Raw genomic sequence first — 13000 nt, forward strand, 5'->3', positions numbered from 1 at the left:
CTGCAATCACCTGCAGTAGAGATAGAAACTCAAGTCATGTACACAGCTGCATTGAACACATCTGCAATCACCTGCAGTAGAGATAGAAAGTCAAGTCACATACACAGCTGCATTGAACACATCAGCAATCACCTGCAGTAGAGATAGGAGGTCAAGTCATGTACACAGCTGCATTGAACACATCTGCAGTAAAGATAGGAAGTCAAGCCACACACACAGCTGCATTGAACACATCTGCAATCACCTGCAGTAGAGATAGGAAGTCAAGTCACATACACAGCTGCATTGAACACATCTGCAATCACCTGCAGTAGAGATAGAAAGTCAAGTCACATGCACAGCTGCATTGAACACATCTGCAATCACCTGCAGTAGAGATAGAAAGTCAAATCACATGCACAGCTGCATTGAACACATCTGTAATCACCTGCAGTAGAGATAGAAAGTCAAGTCACATGCACAGCTGCATTGAACACATCTGTAATCACCTGCAGTAGAGATAGAAAGTCAAGTCACATGCACAGCTGCATTGAACACATCTGTCATCACCTGCAGTAGAGATAGAAAGTCAAGTCACATGCACAGCTGCATTGAACACATCTGTCATCACCTGCAGTAGAGATAGAAAGTCAAGTCACATGCACAGCTGCATTGAACACATCTGCAATCACCTGCAGTAGAGATAGAAACTCAAGTCATGTACACAGCTGCATTGAACACATCTGCAATCACCTGCAGTAGAGATAGAAAGTCAAGTCACATACACAGCTGCATTGAACACATCAGCAATCACCTGCAGTAGAGATAGGAGGTCAAGTCATGTACACAGCTGCATTGAACACATCTGCAGTAAAGATAGGAAGTCAAGCCACACACACAGCTGCATTGAACACATCTGCAATCACCTGCAGTAGAGATAGGAAGTCAAGTCACATACACAGCTGCATTGAACACATCTGCAATCACCTGCAGTAGAGATAGAAAGTCAAGTCACATGCACAGCTGCATTGAACACATCTGCAATCACCTGCAGTAGAGATAGAAAGTCAAGTCACATGCACAGCTGCATTGAACACATCTGTAATCACCTGCAGTAGAGATAGAAAGTCAAGTCACATGCACAGCTGCATTGAACACATCTGTAATCACCTGCAGTAGAGATAGAAAGTCAAGTCACATGCACAGCTGCATTGAACACATCTGTCATCACCTGCAGTAGAGATAGAAAGTCAAGTCACATGCACAGCTGCATTGAACACATCTGTCATCACCTGCAGTAGAGATGGAAAGTCAAGTCACATGCACAGCTGCATTGAACACATCTGCAATCACCTGCAGTAGAGATAGAAAGTCAAGTCACATGCACAGCTGCATTGAACACATCTGTAATCACCTGCAGTAGAGATAGAAAGTCAAGTCACATGCACAGCTGCATTGAACACATCTGCAATCACCTGCAGTAGAGATAGGAAGTCAAGTCAAACACACAGCTGCATTGAACACATGTGCAATCACCTGCAGTAGAGATAGGAAGTCAAGTCAAATACACAGCTGCATTGTACACATCTGCAATCACCTGCAGTAGAGATAGGAAGTCAAGGCAAAGTTTGTTAATTTACATGCTCCCTTTGTAAAAATCAAAATGTTTGGATTTCCAGTAGCCAAAACCACATCTAAGCATTTAAACACTGACATGGTTGTAGGACAAGGACTTAAAAGGAAAAGGAAAGCTGCTGATCAGTTTGCCATTCCAGAAAATGATCTGCCGAAACACACGGATGAAATAGTCACAATACGGTCAGTGATTTAGAGAAAATCACCTCTCAATCTCACATCTTACAAGTCCAACCTTTGGATTCAGGGCCAACTAAGCGTTACATGGTGTGACCTGGCATCTTGAAAAACAGAGACCAGTCAGGTTAAACATATCCTATGACCCTCAATTGGTAAACATTGACCTGATAGGTTTGCATAACCCCCTCACATCAATAACCCAAATCTGTGGAGGCCGGCCAACAATCACTTATTGGCCCATGTAACAGTGCAGCTCAAGGCACTAATGAAGAAGGGGAGCAAGTCAACATAGCAAAATTAGCATTGCTTTTGAAAGGTACTATTGATCCTGAGAAAATGGGGCTTTATCCATATTAGCTGATTGAAAGTCTATAAAATCACCAAAGATGCAGGAATACAATTCAAACAATGTGGAATGTGACTGATGCCTTTTTGATCTTTGCTTCAATATACCTTATGGCACACTCACAGATATCTAACAAAATATTGCATTACATAGTTAGGATAAGAGAGTGTGTCACTAGCCAGGGTGTTGGTGCATAGCGATCATGTGACAAATATATCTGCCTGCAACAAGCATTGACCCGACCCCCTTGGTCATCAATAGACCTAAAGTGGCAATAGTAAGTACCACCAACAATGTCTCACCACGTAATGCAAATAGTTAAATAAAGAAAACTCCAGCTTTCCTATCTTCAAATTTACCTGAAGACTCAATGGAATGCACAATAAATGTACATAAAACCACATTATAACAGATTTTGCTTTCTGATTTCTTTAGACAGCTTTTTCTTCCCTACTTGTTAATAGCTAAACGTTCATACCTGAAGGATGGCCTTGTTAGCAGAGGCTCCCCCTGTAGCAATCACACGAGACTGGGGACCTGCAATCCACAGGTAATATAAGTCTTCATTTTTATCTCGTCTGTTTTCAGAGAAAACCTGAGGTATTGTCATAGCCAGTTTGTCCGCTGCGGGTGCAGTTTTGAATAAATGAAAGCTTGTCAGAAGATTTTTTTTAGAGGTCACAGTGACCTTGACCTTTGACCTAGTGAACCAAAAATGGGTGTGGCATGTAGAACTCATCAAGGGCAGCTACATATGAAGTTTCAAAGTTGTAGGTGGAAGCACTTTGATTTTAGAGCCAATGTTATGGTTTAAGCTTGACGCGGACGGCGAATCAGCTGGCTATGACAATACCTCGGGTTTTCTCCGAAAACAGCTGAGCTAAAAATGACATAAATCCATGGGTTAAATATTGTCATTCAAACTAATGGGAACTAAAATCTTTTGTCAATATGCCCATATGACGTCAACATGTGCAATTGTAAAAGAAGTTGTTAAAACTGCATGCCTCTGTGACCTTGACCTTTTCAAAGTATCCAGCATGCCAATGTCGACAAATGGTCTCTATATATCATGTTGAAAAAGTTCTTATGATAACAAATACTGCGACGTTCACCTTTCACCTGTTGACTTCAAAATCTACAATTTTGGTCTTTTCTAGCAAGTGACCATCATACCATAGGGTTGAAACGTACTAAACAAAGCAATGTACCCCAACTTCTTAGAATGGGGGGCGTAACTATATTGGATGTATTCATGACAGGATTCTGCTACACTACAGCTATGAAGGCACCTACTTATAGTAAGGCCACAGGCCTTAGCATACATGAGGTGGGCCAGGAACTGACTCTCCAGAACTGCCCGCACTTCAACCTCTGAGGGGTAACTATCCACCTGGAAAAAAAAAAGTTAGAAGTATGTGATGGGAAAAACCAGGCTTAATGCATATGAGCCATGCTCTAAGAAAACAGAGTTTATGGCATGTACATAGTTTCATCAGAAAATTAACCCTTTGCATGCTGGGAAATTTAGTCGTCTGCTAAAATGTTCGTCTGCTGAATTTCTAAAATTAGCATTTTCTTCGATTTTTTTTCAAAGAATACTATCAGAATAGCAAACAGTTTGGATCCAGATGAGACGCCACGTTCTGTGGCATCTCATCTGGATCCAAACTGTTTGCAAATGCCTTCAAAATTCGGTTCCCGCACTGAAAGAGTTAACTTAAGCTTATGAAACCATGTGTTGCTGGGATTAAGCCTAAAGCCAGATTGCATTCTTTGATTGCATAAGTAATAAAACTAAAGAAATTTATTTCAAAGCAAAAACATAAAATGAGTAAGGAGGTCCAGTTATCGGTCAATATAACATCCAATCTTCTTTATTAAGCATCGTTTTGAAACTGCGAAAGTAAAAAGGAATTACTTTAAAATTTACCATTTCATTGTTTTCATTAAACCTGAATGTTCCCATGACAACAGGTTGGATTTCCGGTGACATCAAAGAAAATTCCTGAAACAAGCAATCCTATCATTAATAAACATAATTATATTACACAGAACCTTAAATGAAAATTTCCAGACATTGTAATCATTTTCTGCACCACAGTGGTACATGTGTATAATAGATTAAGCATGTTCAATATGGCTTAAATTTTAGTTCATGCTTTTTTAAAGAAACACATTAAATTCAAATATTGTCAATGTTTTTTTTTATATTAAGTTGTAATTTACTCCCTCCCCCCAAGAATTATTCACAAACATGTGGTCCACAAATGTACATGTCCCCCATATCTTCATTTTTTAACATGAAATTTCATACAGACAAACATAAATGATTTTGCAGTTTCACTAGCCATCAAATACTAACAAGCACACACCAATATTGCCCTGGTTGCCGGGTTCTGTTTTCTGCAGTAAGCTGTTGAAGGTGTCCCAGGATGCCCCTGCACATCGCTCCATCACACCAGCCCGTGTCAGTGACCCAGTTCTTAAAACTGAAAAACACTTGATACTGAATTTGTTGATTTTAAGACCCAAATAGTATGTGTATATGGGATAAAAATCACCATATTCATCGTTATAACCAATATCTTCAGAATTATAGTGTACTTATCAGTATTTGAATATGGCTCTCAAAGATGTAAATAAATTGAAAAAATGGAACTCATCAAATCCTGAATCAACTTTTGTTCAGGCAAAAGGACACAAGCCAGGACTGGACAATTTGGGCAAAATGCTTGAAAGTGGTTAAGATTGCATAAGCACATTTAACACAAACACAAAATGCACCAGAAGTCTTTTAAATGGTTACAAAAGCAGATGAAATGAACTTGTAAAAGATTTACTAATAAGACACCTCCAAGCAAGTAGATATCTAATGACTCTATGCAATAAATGATAATTAAACTAACAGTAGACAGCAAGACATCAAAAACATGCAAACACAATTGTGCAACGCAAAACTAGGCTTTGGAGTAGACATGGAAAAACATTCAACATGGCAGAAATAAAAGATTAACAATATAAAATCAGTAGAAAATAGAAACTTTGAAATGGAAAATCACTCACTCAAAATTGTGCAAGACAAGGTCAGGTAATAAACAGGGAAAACATTCAACAGTACAGAAACAAAAGTTCAACATTTTAAATTCAAACGAAAAGGTTAAAAACACTGAAGCTGCAAATCACCAACTCAAAATTGTGATTAAATAAGAAATAAATAATGTATATATATCAAATATTGACAACAAAGGTCAAATGAATGGCAACTCTAATAACTGCACAAACTGTAAGCCAATTTTGCCACAAAGACAGCGTTACATTTCAACAGCCAGGCCAAACATGAGGCAGGCTGACTTTACCCGATATGGCCGTACATACAGTGGGCTGATAAAGGACACAATGTTATAAGCCCAGTAAGGCAGGGCACAAACTCGGACACCATGAACAGTATAACATCACTTGTTCCAAGTGACACCTGCAACAGTGTAGTCGAGAATTAGGAATGAGAATTTATTATATGATTTTCATTGGAATAGTAAGGGAAATTTGTTTGCATTTAAGGTAATAGCTTGAAACATTTTTTATGAGTAAAGCTGAGGAAAATAGATATTTTCACCAGGGCTTGCAGAAGTGAAAATGTGTACATTTTCTTGCCTGAATAAGAACCTATTTCATGGTATTACCCAAATCCAAACAAATATTCTTTTTTTAATGCTTTTGCTTATTCTTTAAATGTTTGTAATTAAAAGTTGTTATGTCTGTATTATTTTTCGATTTATGAGTATTGTGGTAATTTGGTTAAGATATCAACATACCCAACATTCAACATTTTGAATTTCAATGAAAGTATGATGTGGATTTCAGACATAATGTTTGGGGGATGCTACCATTGTTAGTATGACCAGGTGTTTATACTGGCTGCAACTGGCCCTACGAATGCTCAATCGGTCATTGTCGACTCGGGTCCTACTTACATGTACCCCGGACTCTTAAGTATACTTACAGTACAGTAAACATACTTAAACGTACCCGGGAATTTTAACGCTTAATCGGTTGTTGTCGGCTATTTTTATAAAATTAATTATGTTCACATTTATGTCAATTTTCTGTTAAATGGCCTCTATATTATCGAAACTCATACTCAAAAAGCATGTTGATGCAGTTTTTTAAAAGAGGAGTTTGTTTAAGATAAACAATATAGTTTTATGGTAATCGGTAGGGAGTTTTACGACATCAGATTTGGGGCGGGAATACAACTCGGGTACAGTCCAATATTGACCAGGGACATTTAAGTATATTTACCTTAACCGGGGTACATGTAACTATACTTAAGAGTACCCGGGGTACATGTAAGTAGTACCCTAGCAGACTTTGACCAATCGAGCCCTACCAATAGGTAAAAAGACTGACTGTTTTTGGTCTGAGTTGTCTTGATCCACACAGAAACAAGGCATAAACCTATTAAAGATCAAGCTAACAGTGAAATAAAATGAAAACAAAGATGTTTTCATTAAAAATGTGAACAAATAGATATATGCTTTTTAAAATGGAAAACTGTCAAAGATTGAATGTGGAAGAGTATGCTGAAAGGCATTACTCAATAGGTATAACTTGCTGATTTACTCTTTTTTTTAAAGGTCAACGTAATTGATTTGCAAAGGTGGCCAGGATAACAAAATTGTTAATAATTGAACCTTTAGCAAAGAATTAGATTAAAAATACTTTTGATTTTGCAATTAGATTTGTACCAAGATGACCAGCTCCAACGTCTGTAGGGTTAAATAAATACTCTCAGGACATTGAATTAAAATCATCTTGGTCTTAGGGACTTTGGTTACCCCAAAGCCATAGTTTGCCTCAGAAGTAACAACTACACCAATTAGCATGACCATCGATAAAACTGTTCTCAAAATATAGCACCGAAATTTCCTGCTACAAGCCCCTGTGACCTTGACCTTTGATCTGGTGACCTTCTTAAAATAGGCATCATTCATTTCTCTCAAATGACCACTTTACCAATTTGGATTATTGAAGATCAAATAATTCTCACAATATCGTGCAGAAACAACTTTACTTTGACAAGTACCTATGATCTAGAACTTGAATCTGTTGGCCTTAAGATCAATAGTCATCCTCATTTCCATTCATGTTACCATCATATTATATAGAATGGGTTTATGTCAAAGCGTTCTGTAGATATTGTGTAGAACTAGTTATGAAATGACCCCTGTTTCTTTGATTTAAATATAAATTAAAATAGTATAATCCCCTGTACTTACAAGAACATACACAATGCCTAGGTATGGGCAATAGGAATATCAAATTAATAATGTAAATATCAACATGGAACTCAACATGTAAATAGCAACGCGAATTGAACATGTAAATACCAACACCACATTGAAGTAAAACAAAATAATTAGGCCATCCTCATTATCTAATAAGAAAGTTAATAATGGAAGTTATATTGAAAAAAGAGATGTGTTTGTCAGAAACACAATGCCCCCTACTGCGTCGCTTTGAAGCCATATATTTGACCTTTGACCTTGAAGGATGACCTTGACCTTTCACCACTCAAAATGTGCAGCTCCATGAGATACACATGCATGCCAAATATCAAGTTGCTATCTTGAATATTGCAAAAGTTATGGGCAATGTTAAAGTTTTTGGACGGACGAACAGACTGACGGACAGTTTAACTGCCATATGCCACCCTACTGGGGGCATAACAAGAGCTTGTAACAATACTGAAAAAGAAGATCCACCAATGACATATGTCGTTATTATGTAGGTGGTTGATGCACAAACAAAACCAAGTTCTATCACTGTACGTGGGGAACTAAAAGTATGGTTTTGACCCAAAAGTTTGATCTTGGCCTTTAAAGGATTGCCTGACAAAAGACTGCCGACTGCAGCGCACTGCAGATATGTAAAATGGCTGTACTATATGCAAGAAGTTAAATTTATCAATGCTAAAGGAGTTATTCTCTGCACAAGATTATCAACAAAACGGAAATTACTCCTAAAGAGAGAATATTCGCACATGAAAAACTTCATAAAGAACAATATGTCAAAGTTTGAATATTGCATGATGAAGTCGAGGGAAACACAAATTTGTGTTTATTGACAGACATATGGAAAGACTTCCATCATGATGGTTATTCCAGTCCCCCCCCTAACTATATAACATGAGGTACACCAGTGATACTGAAATATGTGTATACATGTGCTCATGACAGATGGAATGCTATAGGCTTTTAAAATATCACCAACATATTGACATACATAGTGATCTTGAACTAGCTTACTACAATTCTGTACTACAAAAGGGAGAAAATTAAGCATTATTTACCAAACCAGCCCCATATAAGTGAACTGATCAAGGGGGTTGACAAATATCACTCCATCCATATTGGGCGTGGCTCGTGGAATCCATAGAAACACAGTATCACTGGATCCCAGGCTTACCTGTGTGAGGATTGTTACCATGGCAGTGTTGAGTGCCATGGTAACACAAGTACATAATAACTAAATTACAGAAAGTTTTATTATAACAACAAAATAGGATTGTAAAATGAAATGGAAAAAAAAATAAATGTATCCTAAAATACATTGACAGGCAGACATAATGTCTTTATTCCCACAAACAGCTTAAGCTGAAGGTTTTTTTTACTTATATACACAACACAACAGAGCAGAACAGATAAAAAGGAGTTATTTTGCCAATGCAAATAAAATGAATAATGGTATCAAAGTCAGGTAACTTCAAACCAGTAAATTGCTTACCAAGCCCAGGGTTTAGACTCTACTTGTAGTATCTACTGTACATCTCAATATCAGATACAACAGCCTTAACTAAAACCTCTAATGTGTCTCTCACAAATGTAATCAGTTGTACTTAAGAAAAGTATTTCAATGAGAAACCTTTTTTTAGAAAAGGTTAGAATATGAAACATTTTCTAGTCTTAAAAAGTATAAACATACAGTTTAACAGCATAAGACTTTATGATATTGGTCATGATTATTTTAATGTTCCGGAGTCTAGAGTCTCTGTGCAGATTTTCACTGGGCCACTTCATGAAATATTTAAATACTCTTTCTAAAAGCATAAATCTCCTTGTGTTTGTAGCCAGAACAGTTATGTTTAGTCTGTTTTGTGTCAGTCAACATCGGTATAGGATCAACAGATGCTTCTTATCTAGGCAAAATTCAGACTATAAATCAAGAGAATTTTACAAAACATTTTTGTCCCTAAATAAACTTCTTGTCTCATGTTGCATTATATGTATATGTCATGTCCTGTATTTTACAAGCATTTGGCCAATTGCATTTAATACAAGAGGGCCAAGATGGCCCTAGTTCGCTCACCTGAGAGGAGTCGGTTCATTCAATCTTTACCAAATGTCAAACTTGACCTAGATATTATCCAGACAAACATCCTGGTCAAGTTTCATCATTATTTCATCTGCGAGTCATGATCTATGTACCTATGTAGTTTCATGATCCTAGGCGTAAGCATTCTTGAGTTATCATCCGGAAACCATTTTTCTAAGTTGAGTCACCATGACATTGACAGCCATTGTGTGAATACGTTTTTTGGCACTGTATCATCTGTGGATCATCTGTGAGTCATGATCAATATACCTATGAAGTTTCATGAACCTAGGCATAAGCCTTCTTGAGTTATCATCCAGAAACCATTTTACTATTTCAGGTCTCCTTGACCTTTGACCTAGTGACCTGAAAATCAATAGGGGTCATCTGCAAATGATCATTGTACCTATGAAGTTTCATGATCCTAGGCATAAGCGTTCTTGAGTTATCATCCAGAAACCATTTTACTATTTCAGGTCACCGTGACCTTGACCTTTGACCTAGTGACCTGAAAATCTATAAGGGTCATCTTCAAGTCATGATCAATGTACCTATGAAGTTTCATGATCCTAGGCATAAGCCTTCTTGAGTTATCATCTGGAAACTATTTTACTATTTTGGGTCACTGTGACCTTGAACTTTGACCTAGTGACATGAAAATCAATAGGGGTCATCTGCGAGTCATGATCAATGTACCTATGAAGTTTCATGATCCTAGGCCTAAGCATTCTTGAGTTATCATCCGGAAACCATTTTATTATTTCGGGTCATCGTGACCTTGACCTTTGACCTAGTGACCTGAAAATCAATAGGGGTCATCTACGAGTTATGATCAATGTACCTATGAAGTTTCATGATCCTAGGCCTAAGCATTCTTGAGTTATCATCCGGAAACCATTTTACTAGTTCGGGTCATCGTGACCTTGACCTTTGACTTAGTGACCTGAAAATCAATAGGGGTTATCTGCGAGTCATGATCAATGTATCTATGAAGTTTCATGATCCTAGGCATAAGCGTTCTTGAGTTATCATCCGGAAACCATTTAAATGGTTTGGGTCACCGTGACCTTGACCTTTGACCTAGTGACCTGAAAATCAATAGGGGTCATCTGCGAGTCATGATCAATGTATCTATGAAGTTTCATGATCCTAGGCATAAGTGTTCTTGAATTATCATCCGAAAACCATTTTACTATTTCGGGTCATCGTGATCTTGACCATTTACCTAGTGACCTGAAAATCAATAGGGGTCATCTGCGAGTCATGATCAATGTACCTATGAAGTTTCATGATCCTTGGCATAAGGGCTCTTGAGTTATCATCCGGAAACCATCTGGTGGACAGACGGACCAACATGAGCAAAACAATATACCCCCTCTTCTTCGAAAGGGGGTGGGGCATAATGAGAAAACTGCCCCCCTCCCAGCAGCCATGTTATTCAACTGACCGGAACCATTTTTTAACTCAACCTTCGTATCAAGGAAACATATGTTCTGAGCAAAATTCATGAAAATTGGGCCAAAAATGTGACTTCCACTGTGTTCACATGTTTTCACGATATACATAAAGAGAAAAATGCCATGTTTTTTCACCGATCCCGACCATTTTCAAACTCGTCCGAGATATCAATAAAACCAATGTTTTGACCAACTTTCATGATGATTGGGCAAAAATTGTGACTTCTAGAGTGTTAACAAGGTTTCTCTATAGCCAAATAGGGAAAACTGCCACTATATACATATAGAGAACAATGCCCCGCCCACTGGCGGCCATGTCTTTTCACCGATCTCGACCATTTTCGAACTTGTCCGAGACATCAATTGAACCAATGTTTTGACCAACTTTCATGATGATTGGGCAAAAATTTTGACTTCTAGAGTGTTTACAAGGTTTCTCTATAGCCAAATAAGGAAAACTGCCCCGCCCACTGGCGGCCATGTTTTACAACGGATCGGAACCACTTTTGAACTCAACCAAAATATCATTAGGACAAACATTTTGACAAAGTTAAATGAAGATTGGACATGAAATGTGACTTCTACAGTGTTTACAAGGTTTTTCTTTATTTTGACCTAGTGACATAGTTTTTGACCCGGCACAACCCAGTTTCGAACTCGGCCGAGATTTCATTGGGAACAAGCTTCTGACCAAGTTTCATGAAGATGGGACAAGAAATGTGGCCTCTAGAGTGTTTATGGGCAAATGTTAAAGGACGGACTGACGGACAAATGACATACAAAGACCGGTCACAAAAGCTCACCTGAGCAAGGTGAGGTAATAAAAAAATATAAGTGGAAGATAACAAGAGTTTCTCTACCAATATTGTTTCTGGAATGTTCCTGGTAGATTTTGCCTTCACAGCTTTGTGACTACTTGTGCAAGGCGGGCTCTACTCACCAGTACATCTCCCTCACTGGGTGCAAGCCCCGCCAGAGACGCAGGGTTGTCTCCTGTGAAAGCCACCACTCTGCAGTCCGGGCTAAACCCATACCTCTCCACCATATACTGGGATATGGAGCCCTGGAGTAAAACAATCAACACTTTGCTTAATCCTTTACAATTAGATACGCACTTTTTCGGTTTTGTATTTACTTAACAAATTAAAACAAGGGATTGCCAAGCAATATGGTCCCCTGCCAGTGAAACTCCACCATTGTCAGTATTTTTTATATTTTTTATTTTTTTGTTGCCATAGCAACCATAATTCTTGACGTAGGAACAAATGGAAATGACGTACATAATCTCCATATTGCCATCTATCCATGTTTCAAGTTTCATGAAAAAAATATGAAGAAGTTTTAAAGTTAATGCAGGATCTGGACGGACGGATGGACGGACGGGCGGACTGACGGACGGACGGACGGACGGACGGACAGACAGACAGACAGAAATACTCAATGTTAGTGCTACCAGTAACCTAATTAGGCATTGTCTACAACATATTCATTTCTAAATATCTCTAAAATAGATGCTTATTATTACATTGTGGACGTTAATTTATCTCAATAATAGGTGTGTTAGTAAAAATCAAAACTTTTTCCCACAAATGCAGATTTCTTAGCCCTAACCTACACATTGAGAGATGAAGCCCTAGTGCAGAGAAAAACACCACAAGGTTTCAACATGTGTTGAACATTGAATGATGAGCCCTTTATGCAGTGCTTAACATAAGAGGAAAGATCTTTATCTACTGCTACACACATGTTGTGTATAGACCCTATAGTACACACTCTTGACGTATTTGTTTAAAACCTCTGATTACAAATCTCTATATTGGGAAATATAATATATACATCTAAAGACATGGTTTTGGGGGAGATTGAAGTCTAAACAATATGACTTAGAAACAGTTACAGCACCATGGATAAACCCAAAACAGATGATAGTAGACAACTGGTATACCGTCATAGGAAAACTTGACATAGTGTATAATCTGTTAAGCCAATTAGAGAATCCATTATTAGGTGGAAAGTGTGACCCTGACAT

General features: G+C 37.9%; 1 protein-coding gene across 1 annotated transcript in view; it reads right to left on the reverse strand.

The window, feature by feature from the left end:
- LOC127852846 (xylulose kinase-like) overlaps window positions 1-13000 on the reverse strand; it is a 35537-nt gene that overhangs the window by 3774 nt on the left and 18763 nt on the right. Inside the window, 8 exon segments of the mRNA XM_052386859.1 lie at window positions 2619-2677; window positions 3437-3533; window positions 4074-4127; window positions 4129-4148; window positions 4516-4625; window positions 5095-5100; window positions 8493-8608; window positions 11912-12034. Of these exon segments, the coding sequence (XP_052242819.1) occupies window positions 2619-2677; window positions 3437-3533; window positions 4074-4127; window positions 4129-4148; window positions 4516-4625; window positions 5095-5100; window positions 8493-8608; window positions 11912-12034 (585 nt within the window).

Source organism: Dreissena polymorpha, chromosome 12 (assembly GCF_020536995.1).
Source record: "Dreissena polymorpha isolate Duluth1 chromosome 12, UMN_Dpol_1.0, whole genome shotgun sequence".
In the NCBI taxonomy this organism is placed as follows: Eukaryota; Metazoa; Mollusca; class Bivalvia; order Myida; family Dreissenidae; genus Dreissena; species Dreissena polymorpha.